Source organism: Nicotiana tomentosiformis, chromosome 9 (genome assembly GCF_000390325.3).
Source record: "Nicotiana tomentosiformis chromosome 9, ASM39032v3, whole genome shotgun sequence".
Classification (NCBI taxonomy): Eukaryota; Viridiplantae; Streptophyta; class Magnoliopsida; order Solanales; family Solanaceae; genus Nicotiana; species Nicotiana tomentosiformis.
In genome coordinates this window covers 96,971,885-96,994,155 of record NC_090820.1, presented here as the reverse complement: position 1 = coordinate 96,994,155, position 22,271 = coordinate 96,971,885, and the positions used below count along the sequence as shown (strand labels likewise).

At 40.7% G+C, this 22,271-nt stretch overlaps 1 protein-coding gene across 1 annotated transcript; it reads right to left on the bottom strand.

Annotated features, from left to right (window-relative positions):
• Window positions 1-21,585: 21,585 nt before the first annotated feature.
• On the bottom strand, window positions 21,586-21,960 carry LOC138899244 (uncharacterized). Its single transcript, XM_070185386.1, has one exon. It carries the CDS (start codon window positions 21,958-21,960, stop codon window positions 21,586-21,588), a length of 375 nt encoding a protein of 124 aa, XP_070041487.1.
• Between the last annotated feature and the right edge of the window lie 311 nt (window positions 21,961-22,271).

The following is a 22,271-nucleotide window of genomic DNA, read 5'->3' as shown; positions in this document are numbered from 1 at the left end:
AGTTGAATCGAGTATCAGTTTTCCATAAAACACGTGGTCACAACAATTTTACTCCTTAATTCTTGCCTTTGGATCTTGACTTGCATATTTGAATCCTTGATTCTTGCTTTTAGATCTTCGCTAGAATCTTTCCAATTCTTGTAACATCTTTCTTTGGAATTGGTTTTCTACGAGTAGAATTAAGTTTTTATCTATCATTAAAATATATATATCTAACAGTTACAACTCAATGGACTTCTTCTACTCCTCTTCGCAGATACCACTTTTTCACATAGAAGGTGAAATTTCGCTACCAATTGATGACCAAGAATTCTATAAATTGATGTGTTCACATTGCGGGCGATAGTATAAATCACATGGAGAATAGAATTGTTCATTGTGCGAGCTACAATCGACTTGTGGTGCTAATACCCTGGTATCACAGTTTAGATTTGAAGTTCATTAATAGTTGTTAATATAACATTGTCTAATCCAAAAGCTATCTCTCTGTAACGACTCAGCCGGTCATTTTAAGTATTACAACCCCGTTTCCCTATTTACTTCTCAAATTGTACCTTACAGTTGTTGTGCAAATTGTCGGGGTAATTGGTTCGGGTCCAGTGAGGTTTTGGAAGGAATTGGAACACTTAGTTTCAAGGTTTAAAGCTTAAGTTAAAATAGTGACCGGATGCGGACTTATATGTAAACGACCTCGGATTCAAATTTTGATGATTCGAAAAACGACCTCGGATTCAAATTTTGATGATTCGAATAGCTCCGTATGGTGATTTTGGACTTAGGAATGCATCCAAAAAATTATTTGGAGGTCCGTAGTGGTATTTGGCTTGAATTGCCGAAAGTTGAATTTTTGGGAAGTTTGACCGGGGGTTTGACTTTTTGATATCGGGGTCGAAATCCGATTATGGAAATTTGAATATGTCTGTAATGTGAAATGTGACTTGTGTGCAAAATTTGAGGTCAATCGGACGTGATTTGATAGGTTTCGGCGTCATTTGTAGAATTCAGAAATTTGGGAATTTACTAGGCTTTAATTCGTGTGTAGTTAGTATTTTTGAGGTTGTTAGGTATGATTTGAGGCCTCGAGTAGGTCCGTGTTATGTTATGGAACTTGTTGGTATGTTCGAACGGGGACCCGAGGACCTCGGGTGAGTTTCGGATGGTTAACGGATTGATTTTTAAATTTGGAAGACTGCTGGAACCAAAGCCTTCTAGTGTAATCGCACCTGCGAAAAAGTAGTCGCAGGTGCGAGATCACAAGAGCGAGCAGGGGTGCGCTAAAGCGAGGTGCGCAGGTGTGGAATCGCACCTGCGCGAGAAGAAGCGCAGATGCAGGCAGAGGGCTGTTAGGCATTGGTTGGAGGTGCGAGGGAAAATTTCGCACCTGCATGAGCGCAGATACGGACGGATGGGCGCAGAAGCGGAAACTGGGCAGGCGAGTGGAGTCCGCAAATGCGACGTTTTGCTCGCACAAGCGGATGCATAGGTACGCAAATCTTGTCCGCAGATGCGAAAATCGCTGGGGCAGAACCTTAAATTTGAGGGTTCAATATTTTCACCCATTTTTGGATTTTGGAGCTCGGGTTGGGCAATTTTGGAGAGAAAATTTTTCACACAACTTGGGGTAAGTATTCTTAACTCCCTTGTGATTATATTCCATGAATTAATCTTTATTTTTGGTGTAAGATTATTGAATCTTCAAGAGAAATAGAAGGAAATTTCTATAATGTCACAAAATGAATTTTTCAAGTTTGAATACCGATTTGGAGTCGGATTTGAGTGAAATTAGTATGGTTGAACTTGTAATTGGATTTGGCTTGTTCGAGATAAGTAATTCTTCTAATCTTGGAGCTTAGGGTATGAACCCTGAATATATGTATTATGTAAATCGTTGGGAGGTGACACACATGCTAGGTGACGGGCGTGTGGGCGTGCACTATAGAAATTGTGACATAATTATTTTTGTGGAATTTTATAGTTAAATAATCTTGGCATTTTCCATGCAGTTTTATGTGTTACAAAAATTGAGCTGAAAAGCATATTAAAAATTATGTTGAGGCTATGTGCCAATATTATTGGGACCCACGGAGGTCATATTGCTATGGATTATTTGTTTAAATTGAAAATTCATACTCAGTCATATTCATTTCATTGTATATCATATCTCAGTCTCTGTTGTTATTTATTGATACATCATATCATCATTTTGGGCTATTCTCATAACATTGTGAGCCCATGAGAGAGAGACTGGAGAGATTGATGACTGAGGGAGGCCGAGGGCCTGATTGTGAGAATAGTTTTGGGATCAGGCTGCACGCCGCAGCAGGCCATGTTGGCTTTATATATATTATTACTATTATATGGATTGGGGCTGCCGCCTACATCAAGCCTTATTGGCTTCTTATTGCACGTGAGTTGGCCGTGCGGATCCTTATATTCTTATTGCACGTGAGTTGGCCGTGCAGATCCTTCTATTCTTATTGCACGTGAGTTGGCCGTGCGGATCCTTATATTATTATTGCACGTGAGTTGGCCGTGCGGATCCAGATATTTATTTTATGGCATGTGAGTTGTCCGTGCTTATAGCGCTTGGGCTGTAGGAGCCTCTCATGAGTCTGTACACACCCCCAGTGAGCGCAGTTGACTATAAACAGGGATCAGGCTGCACGCCGCAGCATGTATTGTATAGCGCTAAGTGATTGAGTATGCTGAGCATAGTGAGAGAGAATGCGAGACAGTGAGATTGAGTACTCTGAGAGTGTGAGTACAATCTCTGAGATACATTGCATTGACATGCACACGTGACATATATGCATAGAGATGTATTTTTCTTATGCTGTACGATATCACATTATTCATGATTTCTCACACATGTTAATAGATGGGCATAATGATGCATTTGTTTTACACGGGTTATCTGAAAAGAAAATGAAACATATCATTTATTATTGAAAGGATGTTGGAAAAATTATTGCTTTCAAACTTATTCATATTTTTGGAAATTTCGGTAAACGATTTGGATTTTTTTACTGATGTAATTGAAATGAAGAACTATTATTTTTGAAATCATGATTTTGCTGAGCATTTCATCTCTGAGATTATTTTTAGTATTATTTGCTTTATGTTGTTATGGACTGTTGTGAACTAGTGATTTTGGACTAGACCTTGGTAGAAGCTCGTCACTACTTTCAACCTAAGGCTAGGTTTGTTACTTACTCAGTACATGAGGTCGGTTGTATTAATACTACACTTTTGCACATTGCGTGCAGATGTTGGCTGTTGTTGTTGCTGTGCTCGATAGTTGCGGAGTTTGAAGATGCACCTGCATTCCTGTTGTGGTTGCCTCTTGTTCATGGCAGCCTTAGATTTATAAAAGCTCTGTTTATGTATTATTGAAATAAACTATGTATTTATTTCATTTCCGCTTTATATACTTTATTCTTAGAAGCTCATGATTTGTACTACCAGTTCTTGAGGATTGTATAAGATCAGGATCTTTATTCACTTAAATTGCTTTAATAATTATTTTTGAAATTGGTTAGTTGAAAATTGGCTTACCTAACGGGATGTATTGGGTGCCATCATGACTAGTTGAATTTTGGGTTCATTATAAAAATCAATTAATGTAAAATGAATTGTGTATCATGACCCACTTTGAGATTGTAATTGAAGATAGTAGTGGATCAACGCTTGCAACATTATCAGGCCATTTAGTAGAGATATTTCTCGAAACTATTGCTATCTATGAAATAATCTCTGTAAAGATATATTGTTGCTAAGAATAAAAAGGAACTTTGTTATTCGGCAGATTCACTATACTGTATAGATACAGAAAAGATGTGTTAACACATATTATTGACACCAAGATATCGCTTTGGAAAGACATTCTAGGCTATTATGCTGAGAGGAGGTCCATACTGCTTCTGAAATGTCAGCAAGTGGTTTTAAATAGGCCAAATGTCCTGAAATAAATAAATTATTTTTAGAGGGTGCTTGATCAAAAAATACCTATCTATGTTCAATTATTGTTGATTCCGGCTTTTCCCTTATCAAAAATCATACTCCCTCCGTTCCAATTTATGTAAATCTGTTTGACTGGGCACGAAATTTAAGAAAAAATGAAGACTTTTAGAATTTGTGGTCCTAAACAATTCAAAAAAAGGTCCAGAGTATTTGTGTAGTTATAAAAGTTCTCATTAAGGGTAGAATTGTAAGTTTAAGTAAAATTATTTTCAAATTTAAAAAGGGATCATTTTTTTTGGAACAGATCAAAAACGAAATAGGTTCACATAAACTAAACTGAAACGGATGTAGTACTATTCTAGCCATAATATGAAGACAAAGTTTTGCACAAATTAAATTCAGCAAAAGAATATTTATAGCTTAAGCACTGACAATTTTAATCTACGCTCTATTGTACAAAAGAGTTGGACATTAAAAAGCTAACTACAGAAAGTAGCCCTTCTGCCAAGAGGCAACGAACCGGGAACCCCTCCTAAGAAAAAACGAAGGTTAATACACACTATCTCTACTTTTCATTCTTTGGCCAGTATTTCATTATTTGCATCCACATATATGTTTCATAATATTTTACTTTATTTTTTATATAAGTATATTTGTATTTTTAAGTTGTTTACATAATTTTACAATAAAAGCTTATATGCTATGCATAATTACATGTTTTTCACATTATTTGTGCCAAATAACATTTTTATATTTCTATAATGTTAAGCTATTATTTTCAAACACTTTAATACATAAATAATATTTTATTATGTGTTAATTACTTTTTATAAATTAGTTTTGATAAATTTTTGCGTATTTAAATTATGGCCCAGCTTTAAAATGAATTTCAGACAAAAAATGGGCCCAAAAAACATTTGGCCCGCTTCATTTTGCCTTTAGTAGCCCAACCAAACGACCCGTTTTATACCCGATCAGTACCCGTTTTATGACCCACCCCACCTCTCTTTTAATCTAGGCCGTTGATCTCAAATGATCAACGAGCCATAAACAATCCCTCTATTTAATTAACCAAGTTCACCCCAAACCCTAATCCCATTCCAATACTACCAGCCGCCTCTATACTCTCTCAAACCTTCTCGTCTCTTCTGCAAACCGTAGCCGCCCCCACTTAAATCCTAGTCCCAATCCGATAATCACATAGAAATCTTCCATGATTCCTTTCCTTTCTTGCACACACGGAGACGCTTACAAGTATTTGGTACTCGGTTATTTATTGAAACTGAGTTATTAGTGTTCGTTCAACTTCAATTCTGTATTATCTTCATGTTTCTGACCTGATACACTCACTACTAGGCCCTATGGGTCCGATTCAGTGAGAGTTTTACTATTTTATGTCCTTCGTTTCAAACTAGGGTTTGTGTGATTCCTCTTTAAATTGATTCTAATCGATTTTGCATGCTATTCTTTCCTTTTTTTATGTTTAATTGACTTTTTTTCTTTGTTTTTTATTTAATTTTTCTACTATATAAACCCATCCCCTAATTCCCTTAAAGGGACTTGGTCACTGAAATACCACTATTACTCTCTTATTCTCTCATTCTATATGGTTATGAACTTTGGCTCTTGGCCGGCTGAAAGCCAAAACTACCAGAATTCGACTAGTTGATCCTTTCTTAGTGCGAGCACGGCCCAGGGTTCATCTGAAACCTTTGGGAACTCGGACTCACTAAGATTATTTTGGGTTCCGCTTCTTTCTACTGACGTTTGAAGTACCGGTGAGTCTGTTTTACCTATTTATTTATTTATCAATTGGTAGCTGGTAAGTTCTTTGACCTTAGCAGTTCATCCTCTTTCGTTTGTGTTCATATTCAGTATATTAACTGAGACTTTTGTGAATCAATATGTTCCTATGTCATCTATGTTTGCAACATTATTGGCTCTAAAGCTGTTTCGTGATTCTGAACTCTTTTCTCGCATTTAAAGTTGCCTACAATTCCCAGCTCTGACATATGTCTATTACATGTGTTTAGTATGAATGATTTTTGACTCTCTTCAGCATGTTTACCCTAATGTGTGTGTTTTAATGCTTATTATCTACTACTTTCCCTGAGTTTATCCCCTACTTGTTATGCATCCTTATGACATACCAATTCATGTGTTTTAATGTACATGATGCTCTACTACGATCGATTCTTAACTATAATGTTAGCCAATTGTGAGTTCCATGCTCAGTTCAATCTTGTATTGTTTAAATATACTCATAGTCTATAAGGTGAAAGGCAAATATCCAGCCTTTATATGACGATCTAGTTCTTAATTTGTCTTTACCTACACGTCATGCTGTCTATGATAACCTGTTATTATGCATTTGTGATTTTATTGTGTGTTTGCTGACTTGCTCAATCCTGCATTTCTTAGTACCATTACCTTAGGAATAAATCTTACAACTGACTTTCTTTCACTACACATGGCCAAATAGTATTAGAATTGATGTTTGCTTCTCCTACTGTTGAAGTTTGATGTTGTCTCTTGTATTGTGATTAATGTTCAGCATGATAACTTTCGTTTTCTAAGTAATTTCTCGATCATGAACCTGTTCTGTTATGTTATTTTAACTAGACCTTCATGTCAAAACTTTCGTGTGAATGCTATGCTCTATTTCACTCTATTAGATTTTCATGTGACTCAAGTCCTTTATGCTAATTCTGAATCATTTTACTTTTGAAACTCTTTGGAATAGTGACCCTTTAGCTTTGTTTATGAGAATACAAGCATGAACCTGCCTTGTAGACTTGTCAGTATTTCATGTGATCTTGTCTATGTGCTTTGGCTAGAACTGTTGTTGGTTACAACTTTAGAAGCTAAGTGTGAAAAGTTGTTTCAATTAATCATGCGAGTGGTCTGTCATCTGCATGGTTAAGTTTGGCATCCATTTGGCCATGTAAGTTATTTGTTGGGCCTAGTGTTGGGCAATATGTGTTGTGGGACCTGGTTACTGGATTCTAGAAGATTTTATTGTCCTTATGAGCCTGAGATTTGGGTCTGTTGGTTGGTCAAGCTGCTGAAGGCCTAGAAATTTACCGGGTTATTTTATAGTGGACCAACACTATTTGATGGAGTCCCGTACTTGTTTTAGTCTGTATTTCTGTCATATTTGGTTCGTATTATTCCATTTGGGATGTAATAACTTGTAATAATAAATAATTAGGGATATAGTGAAATTGGGGAATGAATGTGCTTTGTTCTTGCATAAAGGATAGAAAACACGCCTATAGGGTGTGTGTGTTCTATCCGTTATTTTATACAATATGTCTTATTTGTTATTTCATACACTAATTGAAGTCATATCTCTAGGAATTGCACACACCTCACCTAATTTGTCTAATACTTGCACACTATCTTTAACATGCTATTAATCGCCATACTTGTGTTTAGACAGCGTGCATATATGTTGTATATGCTTTTCTAGCTCTGATGCCTATAGGACTTCAGATGGTTAATCAAATTGCTTTTATTTTTTGTGTAATGTCCATCTAGATATCATAATTATAGGACATCGATATCTTAATCAACTGCTCCCGCCATTTTATTGCACTTCCACATAGATAGCATGCCTATAGGAATAAGTATGATAAAAGTGAACTCAAATACCCTATTAGAAATCTCGTCTACTGTTATCCGCCTAGAATGCATACCCATAAAATCAAACGTCGGTAATTCCCGGTTTCTAATAGCCTTCACCGCCCATTATGTAAACAGCTTAGAAATCATGTCTATAGGTTTGTAATACCTGTAACCTACAATCTAGTTAACTTGGAACATCGACACTTCCTGCGCGACACCTGAAGTCAGTTAGCTAGAAATCTTGCTTATAGGAATTTTATATTGATTGCTGAATAGTTCAAATCACATAGAAACTATGCCTATAGGTCTTGAACAATTTAACATTCCAAACCTGCTTATCTATAGCTGTCCGTTTAAATAATCTGAACATTGCTAGTATAGCTATAATTGTCTGCCTAATTGACGGCGTGCATTCGTGTCTATATGAGAAGGTGAATTTGAGCCTTTGGTGTTGATTACATGCAATCCTACTTTTTTTTGAATGCGCGAATAGTTTTATCAATTTGAGCAAGCTAAGTAAAGTCTAGAATCATCCAAATAGAGGTCCAAATCCTCCTGGACCACATGCACATGACGGGTAGTGCACACATAGGGTATAATTTAGAATTGAATTAGAGCACCTTTAGGTAACGAATTCAACATAGTAATTGGGTAACATGAGATGATAGTCTATGCCTACTGAATAATATGAACAACTCCTTACCTTAAAGGAGTTGCGAAGTATTATTTATGTTGCACGGGGTGATCGTTTAGGCTAAAAAACTTAGGACCCTCCTTTTCTTTATCTACCTGTTATTCACACTTATTCATCTAACATAGATTAATGCAGTTGTAACCTGGTAATTATTTGTACCGACTCTCATGTGTTATGATAAGACTCTTCTACTTCTACATTTTCCTTTGTTTATTCTATCACCTAGCCTAATCATATAATCCACATAGTTTAAAGTTCCGCCGGGACACACAGTTGTGGACCTCAAAGAGTGCCTAACACCTTCTCTTTGAGGTAATTTGATCCCTTACCCGATCTTTGGTGACGCTGACTAGTCAAACAGAATTATTTACAAATAGGTGCCCTAACGCACCTTAAAATTGTTAGGTGGCGACTCTTCTCTTTTAACACCTCCTTAAAAGAGTTGTCACACATTGAAACCCGCTTTCAAAAGAAAACGGGGCGCGACAGCATGGCGACTCTGCTGGGGATGAGGCTTAGGATCTTACCATGACGAACTTGATTTATGTGGATTACTTTCTTTGTTTGTTTTAAACTGCTATGACATGTACATCCCTTTCCTTCTTCACCTTTATTTATTTTAAACTGCTATGACATGCGCATCCATTTCCTTATCCACCTTTATTTGTTTTAAACTGCTATGACATGCACATCCCTTTCCTTGTTCTCCTTTATTTGCTATGACATGTATGACCCCTCTCCATCTCTTTCATCTTGCCTAGGACTGCTATATTATGACTCACCCATCCCTATTCCCCTACCTGCTTTATTACGTTCTCGCACATTTTCATAAGCTAAGCTGACTTCTCTCTTTTGTCTTTCGTCCCTCTTCTTTTCATGTTCTTTTTTGCTATGTTATTTACTGCTTTTACGTACCTTTATCATGCAAATACTTGACAATGTGTTATTATTCTTACATAAATCATACTCCGCATCATACTCTACTCGTGCCAATTATCAACATAGTGGCACTTGATGAGTGTCCGCGCTTTCCTAAAATTACCCTTTTTAAATCAAAAAGTCTTATTTGCGGTAAACTAGTCAATCAATAGTGCAGTCGATGGTCCCGTTCCTTTCCCTCTCAAGTTGTCCACTTGGGAGTACCAGTCTAGGCCCTGCTAGAAATCCCATTCCAATTTTTTAAGCGTACATGCATCATGCTAAATCTAGTACGGGTTGAAGCGTTATTGAAGTAACAACTGGCTTAGATAAATCATTTCCAAAGTCCGACGGGATTTCCATAATCCCAAAGGACACGATCATGTTACATGCATTACTTGGAGAAAATATGCCAAAATGTTGATCATTATTACGTAAGTATCCGAATTTAGAGGGGTAGAAGGATTAACTTTATTTGTTTGCAGAAATGAAGAACGAAATCCCCAGGTTTGGTATGGTCCAAAACATCCCACCTTTGCTACTTTACTGGTGAAAATACCTCACACCTTGTGACGGGAATCATGTGAGAAGGGTACTTGGTGACCTGCCATCTTTTCTAAACATTCAACCAAATAGGGAATTGATCGAGACCGCTACCATGTTTTGGGATAAGAAACTAGTTGTTTTTCGATTTGGCAATATATAAATGACTCCTAGAAGAAATAAGGGGGTTCACCAAGTTACCATGGGATAGTTCAGGACTGCTAGCACCAGAGAATCGCACTCCCCGCGGTTTTCTGAAAATGTTAGGTTTTAAGAAGAATGATAAATTGCTCTGTCTAAAGAAATCGTACATCCCTTTTGAGTTTATTTATGAACGTTATGGGCATAGAAAATCATAGCGTCTTCATAACGATGAACTAGCTATTACTTCTTTGGGATGGGTGCATCGTTGGGTTTATGTTTTCATCGTCTTCTTTCTGGGGTTTTTGATCTTTTAAATGAAAAGAGGAAGGATTCATACTCTCTTTGCCATGGTCGCCAGGACCTTAATGGATGGTATCGAAGGACAAACTTACACTATCATCCTCATGATCTTAGCTGAGATATATCGCGCTCTAGATCGGTGTAACCAGGGATTCAGACACTTCGAGGGTTGCAATCTTTTACTACAGGTTTTGCTGCTGGAACACTTTCAGAGGGGTGAATATCGTCAACAGCTTCTGCGAAGGTCACTAAATGACTACATAGCCAACCATCACCTAAAGAAAATGACATTTACTTCAAACAAGTTTGCGAAGCCTGGAAATGCTGTAAGTTGGGTGCGTTTCTTCAGTAATCTAACAGACAAGCAAGTGCATTGGATGTTTGAATTATTTCTTAGTAGTGAGTTCATCATCAGATCAAAAGGAACTACTCATTTGGTACTGATAGAGTTGCGAGGCATCTACCCTTACGCTCCTATAAGATTAATGAGACAAGCTGGAAGAAAATAAGTCATATCTCAGATTTCCAACATGGCCCAGTACAAGGCAGATTTCAAGGGAGATATCATTACGTTCATGTTCGAAGCGCAACACATGTGGAACTAAAAGATCATTGTGGAAGGAGAAATTATCGAGCCAGACAGGTATCAAGCCGGTCATGTGTACTACTATTTATCATGGTTGGAAGACGATGTAGGGACGTCAAACTAAGGGTCAATCTAAAGTATAGGATCATAGACGAAGTGGTTGAGGCATAGGTAAAGTACAAGAGGCTACGCAAAAGGGTGTTCGAGTCCAAAGCTAAATATCTGGAGTAGCACAAGGTGAACATGGAAGAAATAAAGGAATGGAAGGAGATTTCCACTAAGTCAACGGAAAGATTGGAATACCTGGAAAAAAGACATTCGGATTGCTAAGGCATGGACGGCGATGAAGAAGTAAAGCTGGCAAAAGCTTACTTACTACTGGATATGCGCGATATGAGAAACATGATTGATGGGGTCAAAAGAGCCAAGCATGGATAAGGTCCTTCAGGAACCAAGTATATTAGAAAATGATGTTCTTTACTGCTTTTTAGCTTAGATTAGGTTTCGATGTAATAAGGCTAAATGCCATTAGTAACTTTATTATATTATTGTCAATCTAGTAAAAGACTGGTTTGGTTCACTTTCGCATTAATGAAATGAAGCAAACGTGGGCAGCAATTTTCTCCAAGTATATGTGTCGCTTAAGCCTACCTCAGGCACAATGAGGTCCCCAAATTAGGACGCGAACTATTATATGACTTTGTAAAACATGTTTAAATATTGCAAACACTCTTTTATTTCACCTTACTGACTTGGTTACCTTTTACTTTTTCCTTCTTTCTGATTATTCCCATCCCAAAGGTTGGTTCGTGCATACTGGAAGCGTCAGTATACCACACCTGATCCAGAGGTCCTCCACCTCCTCCTTCACCTAGCGACCCAAAAAGCAAAAGCAAGGGCAAAGGGAGAATGGATGATTTAAGTGGTATCCGGAAAGACAATGTAGTTATGGCCGAAAATGTTGAAACTTCAAATGGTAGAAGTACTCCGGGGTAGAACGAGTTGGTCTTACGCTTGGAGCAGAAAATTCTGGAACTATAGGGTGAGCTTGAGAAGGTTCAAAATCTGGAAAACCTTTCCCTTTCTCTCAATGTTCGCGACATTAACCAGCAAAATCCGACTATCCAAAACCAAACACCACCACAAAACACACAAAACCAGAATCCACCACCCATGGCTCCAAATCCTACACACCAGTATCATAATGCTGAAACTCCCCAGAATCTTAACCCACCACCAGTGCAGATCCCTCAAAAACATCACCATTATCCAACTCAATACTCGCAAACCACTACATATCACACCCCCAAAAATCACAACCTACTCCTGATCCACAAAACTCGACCTACGATCACCCATATACCCAAGTTCCAGGAACTCATCAAAGCAATCCGATATATGTAGAAACCTTACCCCATACCCTACAACAAAGCCCATATTGCCACGACCCAATTTCTACTATGAGCCGTGATGGTGCCCAATGTTACCGCTAGGCAAGCCAACAGTGAATTAAATCCTGTTCTTTCTCTTTTAAGGAGTTTTCAAGTAATTAAATTCCATTAATTAAAAGGTTAAGAAACAACAAATTTGTAAATAAATAGACAAAAGCAGCTGAGTGCAATCATAATAATGGAATAATCCAAAACCATATGCCTGCTAGTGTGTGTGCCAAGACCTTGTGTCACAAGTGTATGAGCACTAATAGATTATACAAAACTTTAGCCACTGTCTGAAATAAAAATAGACATAAATAAATGTAAAGAAGAGACTCTACCCACCCCGTAGTACCGTCTCTCTGAGAACCAACAAGTGAGGATCATCAAACTGGCGAGCTTTGATCTACTCGAATAGTGAAGACTGAGCGATGACGCATGTAAGAACTCGGTTGTGCTCTGAAGTATCCAACCTGACAAGTCTGTTATCCAAGGACTGCATGTCCAAAGCTGGTGGCCTCTCCTCGGCTGAAATGAATGCCAAACTACCCATACTCTCCGCCTTTCTGCTCATGGCATCCGAACTACATTGGCCTTGCCTAGATAATAAAGGATGGTAATATCATAATCTTTTAGTAACTCAAGCCACCTGCATTGCCTCAAATTGAGATCCCTATGTTTTAACAAATGCTGTAAGTTGTGATGATTAGTGTAAACCTCACAGGACACCCCATAAAGATAATGCCTCTAGATCTTAAGTGCATGAATAATCGGAGCCAACTCCAAATCATGTACATGGTAATTCTTCTCGTGGGGCTTCATCTGACGTGAAGCATATGCTATAACTCACCCCACCTGCATCAATACACAACCCAAGCCAACTTATAAAGCATCACAATACACAGTATACGTCTTGAACCGGAAGGCAACACTAACACTGGTGCTGAAGTTAGTGCGGTCTTGAGCTTCTGAAAGCTCGCCTCACAATCATCGGACCATCAAAACGGAGCACCCTTATTGGTCAATCTAGTCAATGGTGCTGCAATAGATGAGAAGCCCTCCACAAACCGATGATAATAACCTGCTAACCTTAGGAAGCTCCTGATCTCAGTCACTGTGGTAGGACAAGGCCAACTCTGAACTGCCTCGATCTTCTAGAGGTATACCTTAATACCCTTGCCTGATACAACATGGCCTAAGAATGCCACAAAATCCAACCAGAGCTCACACTTGGAGAATTAGGCATATAGCTTCTGTTCCCGCAAGGTCTGAAGCACCATTCTCAAATGTTGCTCGTGCTCCTCCATGCTACGCGACTGGATCAAAATGTCATCAATGAAGACAATGACAAACTAATCAATATATATCCTGAACACCCGTTCATCAAATCCATAAACGCCGCCGGGGCGTTAGTCAAGCCAAATGACATCACTAGAAACTTATAATGGCCATATCTAGTCCGAAAAGCTGTCTTCGGAACATCCGAATCCCGAATTGTCAACTGATGGTACCCTGATCTCAAGTCGATCATAGAGAATACCATGGCACCCTATAACTGATCAAACAAATCATTAAAACGCGGCAACAGGTACTTGTTCTTGATGGTAACCTTATTAAACTGGTGATAATCAATGCACATCTACATAGTCCCATCTTTCTTCTTCACAAATAACACTTGTCCACCCCAAGGCGATACACTTGGTCTGACGAACCCCTTTGCTAAAAACTCCTCAAGTTGTTCCTTCAACTCCTTCAACTCTTTCGGAGCCATGCGGTATGTTGGAATAGATATAGGCTGGGTACCTTGGAGCCAAGTCAATACAATAATCAATATCACGATCTGGTGGCATTCCTAGAAGATCAAAAGGAAACACATCGGAGAACTCCCGGACTACGGGCACTGAATAAATCGCCGGAGTCTCTACGGTAGTATCTCGAACATTAGCTAGATAAGAAAAGCAACACTTCTCGACCATGTGTCGAGCCTTCATAAAATAGGTAACCCGACTAGATGTATTGACAGACGAGCCCTTCCACTCCAATCTAGGCAACTCTGGCATCGCCAAGGTGACAGTCTTGGCATGGCAATCAAGGATGACATGATACAGAGATAACCAGTCCATGCCCAAGATGACCTCAAAGTCGGTCATATCAAACAACAGAATATCCGCTCTAGTCTCATAACAACAGAATGTAAATATGTAGGACCGGTAGATCCGGTCCACAACAACAGAATCGCCCACAGGAGTGGACACATAAACATGAGTACCCAAGGACTTACGACGAGCACCCAGGAAATGAGCAAACAGAGATGAAACATACGAACACGTAGACCCTGGATCAGATAGTACTGAAGCATCCCTACCGCAGATATAAATAATACCTGTGATCAGGGTATCTGAGGCCACTGCATCTTGTCTGGCTGGAAAAGCATTGAACCTAGCTTGAGCGCCATATGTCTGGCCTCCATCTGGTTGTCCTCTACCTCTTGGACGGCCCCAACCCACCTACCCTCTGCCCCTGGGCAGCCGGACGGCTGGTGGGGCAGCTGGTGCTGTAATCATAGGCTATTGAACATGTTGCACTGCCTTGCCCCAAAGCCTTGTGTCACGAACCAATTCCATTACAGGCCGTGATGGCGCCCAACACCGTTGTTAGGCAAGCCAACATTGATCAATTTGTGATTCCCATTTTTAAATAAATTAATAAGTAGTTAAAAAAAATCCATAAGGTTACAATTTTAACATAAATAAGTGGAAGCAACGATTACAAATTGAAATCATGTAAGCCAAAACCAAAGTCATAAGTCTACTAGTGTGTGCCAAGACCTGGTGTCACAAGTATGTGAGCAATCTAGTAGAATATATAAAACAAATGCTAGCCTACTGTCTGAAAGGAAATAGACAGAAAATAAAGCATAAGAGAGACTCCAACTACTGCAGAACGGCTCAAATGAGCAGCTCACCGGGAAGTCATGAGTTGGGAAATCAATCTACGTGCCGGACTGGTGGCCAGATGCGCCTACATCAAATCCTGTACAATCAAGTATATAAGTGTAGCATTAGTACATACAAATATGTACCTAGTAAGTATCTGGTCTAACCTCGAAGAAGTAGTGACGAGGGGTCGACTTCGACACCTACTAGGGCTAACAATATAGTAATATGTGATTCTAAATAAGCACGATATACATAACTAACAATAAACTCAGAACAAGAAATAACTAAACAGTTCTCCCATCATATTAAAGAAACAAAACCACTTCCTTTATTTAAAACAAATGAATGACCTCTAAAATAGTAGATTTATACCAAGTATACAAAGACTTCTAGTCCTTTTATCACACACAAATTCCACCGAGGACGTTCGGCCCGATCCAACCTAAAAATGTAAACCGTGCACTGCCGAGGGTCGAACGGCGAACCATAGATGCATCTATTAACCTAACGAGGCGAACGGCCCGCTCCCATGAGAGTAGTGAAAATAGTCACCCCGCTCGCGGAATATATTTGCGACGCGGTTGCATATAAATATAACATAGTTTTCCTCAATTCTTTTCAAAATAATAATTTACTTGAAACCTTTGAAATTCTAAAAGAAAAATCTTCGATTTAGTTCTTATTCAATATAATCAACATATTTGATCAGTCAAGGGTGTCCACAAAGCATGGTGTAAGCCTAAAACTACCCAGACAAAACAGGAATAGTAGCCACGTACGGACTCTCGTCACTTCGTGCGTACGTAGCCCCCACAAATAATCACATATTAATTAAGTTCACCTATGGAAAAATTTCCCTCTTACAAGGTTAGAAAAAAGACTTACCTCATCTTAAAGCCTACTTCCCAATTCAAGAATGCGCTCAAACCTCCAAATTTGACGCCAAACGACTCGAAGCTAGTCAAACATTACATAAACTAATCAATCTATTCTCAAAAGTTCATAATTCCACCCTTTAAGTTATTTCCCAACCTAAATTGCAAGATTCCTTAAATTCACCCCGGGCCCACATGCTCGAATTTCGAAAATATATAAAGAAAGTTGTTACCCATGACCTAAGGAACATAAATATATGATTATCACTAAGTTTCATGGTCAACTTCGTGGTAAAAATCTCATTCTTGTCAAACCCTAGGTTTTTCATCTAATCCATGATTTCTACTAATTTTCATGTTGAAATCTACCCAAAATCTATGTATTGAACTAACGATAGGTAAAAATTACTTACCTCCAAAAGCTAGGTGGAAATCCCTCCCAAGAAGCTCCAATAATCGCCCAAAGAATGAGAGAAAATGAGTGAAAATGGCTTAAGTCCAGTACTAATTGAAGCTCTCTGCCCCTGCGATTTTTGCACCAGCGGAGCATTGGACGCACCTGCGGATTCGCTTATGCAGACCAGGTGTCCGCTTCTGCGAAATTGGCTCGGCCGGCCGGGGCCGCATCTGTAGAAGGGCTCCCGCTTTTGCGGTCCCGCTTCTGCGTGGAAGGAGCCGTATCTGTGGAACCTGGCTAGCCATCCTTGGATCGCATATGCGGGGCTTGGCTCGCACCTGCGGCTGGCCAACCGCAGGTGCGGTTATGATAGATTTGGTGAGTTTCAGCTTCCAAAATGGTCCGAGCCTCTTCCGATCGACACTCGGGACCCCCGGGCCCCGCCCGAATATACAAATAAATTTGGAACCATAAACGGACTCGCTCGAAATCTCAGAACGCCCAATACAACATTAAAACTAGAATCACACCCTAAAACCAATTGAATCAAACTTAAGAACTTCAAGTTATTCCAATTTCTCCGAATGCGCCGAATCATGCTTAGACTACTCGGAATGACACCAAATTTTTCGTACATGTCTTAAATGACATTACAGAACCATTCCCGGTCCTGGAATTCCATTTGGACCTCAATAACATCAAAACCCACTCCAAACCAAATTTAAAGAACTTCAAAGTTCTTCAAGAACCAACTTTCACTATTTTGCGCCAAAACGCTCTCGGTTCATCCAAAACCCTATCCGAACATACAACCAAGTCCGAAATCATCATACAAACCTATAGGAACTGTCAAATACCAATTTCGAGGTCGTTTACTCAAAAGTTTGACTGAAGTCACACTAGGGATTTTAAGCCAACCTTAAGGAACCAAGTGTTCCGATTTCAATCCAAACTCTTCCAAATCCTGAACCAACCATCCCCGCAAGTCATAAATCAGTAAAAGAAAGTACGAGAACTCTTATTCGGAAGAACGGGTTTCTAGCAAGCAAAACGACCGGTCGGGTCGTTACATTCTCCACCTCTTTAACAAACGTTCATCCTCAAACGAGTTTAGATTCATACCTGAAGTGCTGAATAAGTGTGGATATCTGCTCCGCATGTTCTCCTCGGACTCCCAGTTCGCCTCCTTGACTGGTTGGCCCCTCCACTGAACCTTTACAGCGAAAATCCTATTGGATCTCAACTGGCAATCCTGTCTAGCAACAATGGAAATTGGCTCCTCCTCAAAACATAAGCTCTCATCTAGCTGAATAGTGCTGAAGTCTAACATATGTGACAGGTCAGCATGATACCTCCGGAGCATAGACACGTGAAAAACTGGATGAATCCCTGATAGGCTGGGAGGTAAAGCAAGCTCATAAGAAATCTCCCCAACTCGCCTCAACACCTCAAATGGGCCTATAAACCTTGGGCTCAACTTGCCCTTCTTTCCAAATCTCATAATGCCCTTCATCGGCGAGACTTTCAAGAGAACCTTCTCGCCGATCATAAATGATACATCGCGCATTTTCTGATCTGCGTAACTCTTTTGTCTGGACTGTGCGGTGCGAAGTCGCTCTTGGATCAACTTTACCTTTTCCAAGGCATCCTTCACCAAATCTGTACCATATAACTTAGCCTCGCCGGGCTTAAACCACCCGATGGGAGAACGACATCGCCGACCATATAAGGCCTCAAATGGAGCCATCTCGAAGCTGGACTGGTAACTGTTATTGTAAGCAAACTCGGTCAAAGGCAAGAATTGATCCCATTGTCCCCCAAAGTCAATAACACATGCTCTTAGCATGTCCTCCAATATCTGAACTGTCCGCTCTGACTGCCTATCGGTCTGTGGATGGAATGTTGTGCTGATCTCTACACGAGTTCCCAACGCACTCTGTACGGATCTCCAGAAATGTGAAGTGAACTGAGGGCCTCTATCTTATATGATGGAAACAGGCACACCGTGCAACCGAACTATCTCCCGAATATAAATCTGGGCAACTTCTCTGAGGTATATGTAGTCACAACTGGAATAAAGTGTGCCGACTTGGTCAATCTGTCGACAATGACCCAAACTGCATCCAACTTCCACAAGGTACGCGGTAACCCAACCACAAAGTTCAGGATAATGCGCTCCTATTTCCACTCAGGTATCGTCGTTTGCTGAAGTAGGCCACATGTCCTTTGGTGTTCATACTTGACCTACTGGCAATTCAGACACCTAGCCACATACTCAACTATATAGTTTTTCATCCGCCGCCACCAATAGTGCTGTCTCAGGTCACGATACATCTTCGTAGCACCTGGATGAATAGAATACCGAGAATTGTGTGCTTCCTCTAGAATCCTCTCTCTCAAGCCATCGATATCAGGAACACATAGACGACCCTGGAGACGCAGAACACCATCATCTCTAATAGAAACCTCCTTGGCACTAACCTGTAGTACCGTCTCTCTAAGAACTGCCAAATGTGGGTCATCAAACTGTTGAGCCTTGATCTGCCCCAATAGTGAAGACTGGGCAAATAACACATGCAAGAACCCGGATGGGCTCTAAAATATCCAACCTCACAAGTCTGTTAGCCAAGGACTGAATGTCCAAAGCTAGTGGCCTCTCCTCCGCTGAAATAAATGCCAGGCTACCCATATTTTCTGCCTTCCTGCTTAAGGCATCCGTGACCATATTTGCCTTGCTCGGATGATAAAGAATGGTGATGTCATAATCCTTTAGTAACTCAAGCTATCTATGCTACCTCAAATTGAGATCCCTTTGCTTGAACAAATGCTGTAAGCTGCGATGGTCAGTATAAACCTCACATGACACCCCATACAGATAATGCCTCCACATCTTAAGAGCATGAACAATCGCGGCTAACTCCAAATTGTGCACAGGGTAATTCTTCTCATGAATCTTCACATGACGCGAATCACATGCAGTAACTCGCCCCTCCTGCATCAATACACAACCCAAGCCAACGCGTGAAGCGTCGCAATATACTGTATACATCCCTGAGCCGTAAGGCAATAATAGAACCAGTGCAGTAGTCAAAGCTGTCTTGAGCTTTTGGAAGCTCGCCTCACAATCATGGGACCAACGAAACGGAGCACCCTTTTGGGTCAATCTAGTCAGAGGTGCTGCAATGGATGAGAAACCCTGCACAAACCGGCGATAATAACCTGCCAACCCTAGGAAACTCCTGATCTCAGTCACCGAAGTGGGATGAGGCAAACTCTGAACTGCCTCAATCTTCTTGGGATCCACCTTAATACCCTCTCCTGATACAACATGCCCCAAGAATGCCACAGACTCTAGACAAAACTCACACTTGGAGAACTTAGCATATATCTTGTATTCCCGCAATGTTTGATGCACTACTCTCAAATGCTGCTCATGCTCCTCCACGCTACGTGAGTAAATCAAGATATCATCAATGAAGACAATAACAAAGGAATCAATATAAGGCCTAAATACTCTATTCATAAAATCCATGAATGCCGCTGGGGCATTAGTCAAGCCGAAGGACATCACTAGAATCTCATAATCACCATATCTGGTAAGGAAGGCAGTCTTCAAAACATCTGAGTCCCGAATCTTTAACTGATGGTACCCTGAACTTAAGTAGATTTTAGAGAACACCCTAGCACCCTGCAACTGGTTAAACAAATCATCGATACGCGGCAACGGGTACTTGTTCTTGATGGTAACCTTGTTCAACTGGCGGTAATCAATGCACATCCGCATAGTCCCATCTTTCTTGTTCACAAATAACATTGGTATACTCCAAGGTAATACACTTGGTCTCACAAACCCCTTTGCTAACAACTCCTCAAGCTGCTCCTTCAACTCCTTTAACTCTTTCGGAGCCATACGGTACGGTGGAATAGATATAGGCTGGGTGCCTGGAGCCAAATCAATATCACGATCTGGCGGCATGCCTGGAAGGTCAGAAGGAAACACATCGGCGAACTCCCAGAGTACTGGCACTGAATCAATCGTCGGAGACTCGGCGGTTGTGTCCGAATATAGGCTAAATAAGCCAAACAATCCTTCTCGACCATCTGTCGAGCCTTCAGGAAAGAGATAACCCGACTAGATATACTGACAGAAGAACCCTTCCACTCCAACCTGGGCAACTCCTGCATCATTAAAGTAACAACCTTGGTATTGCAATCAAGAATGGCATGATATGGAGATATCCAGTCCATGTCCAGGATGACCTCAAAGTCGGTCATATCAAGTAACAGATAGTCCGCCCTAGTCTTGTAACCACAGAATATGACCACACAGGACCGATAAATCTGATCCACAACCACAGAATCACCCACATGAGTGGACACATAAACAATAGTACCCAAGGACTCACGAGGAACATCCAGGAAATGAGCAAACAAAGATGATACATATGAATAGGTAGATCTTGGATCAAATAACAGCGAAACATCCCTACCGTAGACAAAAATAATACCTGTGATTACGATATCTGAGGCCACTGCATCTTGTCTGGCTGGAAAAGCATAGAATCTAGCTGGAGAGACGGTTAGCTGGCCTCTACCTGATTAAATAATAGCTGGCTGACCTCCCCCCATCTGGCCTACACCTTTAGGACGACCCCTACCTATCTGTCCCCCATATCTGGGTAGTCGGACGGCTAGTGCTGTAATCATGGGCTGATAACCCTGTTGTACTGCCTTGCCCCGAAGTTTGGGATAAAATCTCTTTATGTGACCCGGATCCCCACACTCATAACAACCTCTTAGTACCATAGACTGTTGCCCTAAAGTCTGACCCTGATGGCCTGAATACCCACTAAAAGAATCCTGAATGGCTGGTGGGCGGTATGAACTCTCTAGCATGGCGCTGAAATAAGCACTGGAAGAACACTGATGAACTGGTGGGCGATAAGAACTCTCTGGCATAGCACTGAAATAGGGTCGCGCTGGAGCACCCCGAGGAGGTGGTGGTGCTGAATATATAGGCCTACTGGACTGACCCCTTTCAAACTGATCTCTGCCCCTAGCTGGAGCAATTCTAAACTCTCCAGAGAAACGAGCCCTTTTGTCCTGCTGCATCTTCTCTCTACCCCTCTGGTGGTAGCCCTCAATCCTCCGAGCAATCTCCACTACTAGCTAATAACCAGTACCCATCTCAACCTCCCGGGCCATACTGCCTCGAATATTGGGGTGCAACCCACTAATAAATCTCCGCACTCTCTTTGCGTCGGTAGGAATTATCATAAGTGCATGGCGAGACAACTCAGAGAACCTCGCCTCAAAATCAGTCACTGATATCTGACCCTGCTCGAAATAACCTCGCAACTCTTTCCTCTGAGATGGTGGAATATACCTATACAAGAAAAGTTGTGTAAACTGGTCCCAAGTCATGGGAGGAGAACCCGCTGGTCTGCCAAGAAGATAAGACTTCCACCATCTACGGGCCCTGCCTTCCAGCTGGAAAGTAGTGAAGTCCACCCAATGGTACTCCAATATCCTCATGTTGTGCATTTTGTCCCTGCACCAGTCAATGAAGTCCTGAGGATCCTCGTGTCGCTCACCCCCAAATACCGTAGCGTGAAGCCAAGTCCATTTGTCCAAAAGCTTCTGTGGCTCGCTGGCCGCAACTAGTCTAGGATCAGGCGCAACTACTGGTACTGGCTAGGCTTCGGCCATGGGTAGTGTACCCAGGGTCTGATATACTACAGTTGCGTGTCCAGGAGCCTGAGCAGTAGGGGTCAGTGCTCCCTCTCCTGCCTGAGCTGTGTCTTGGTCCGCTAGAAATAAAATAGCCTGATTTATGGTGTCCATATACCGCATCA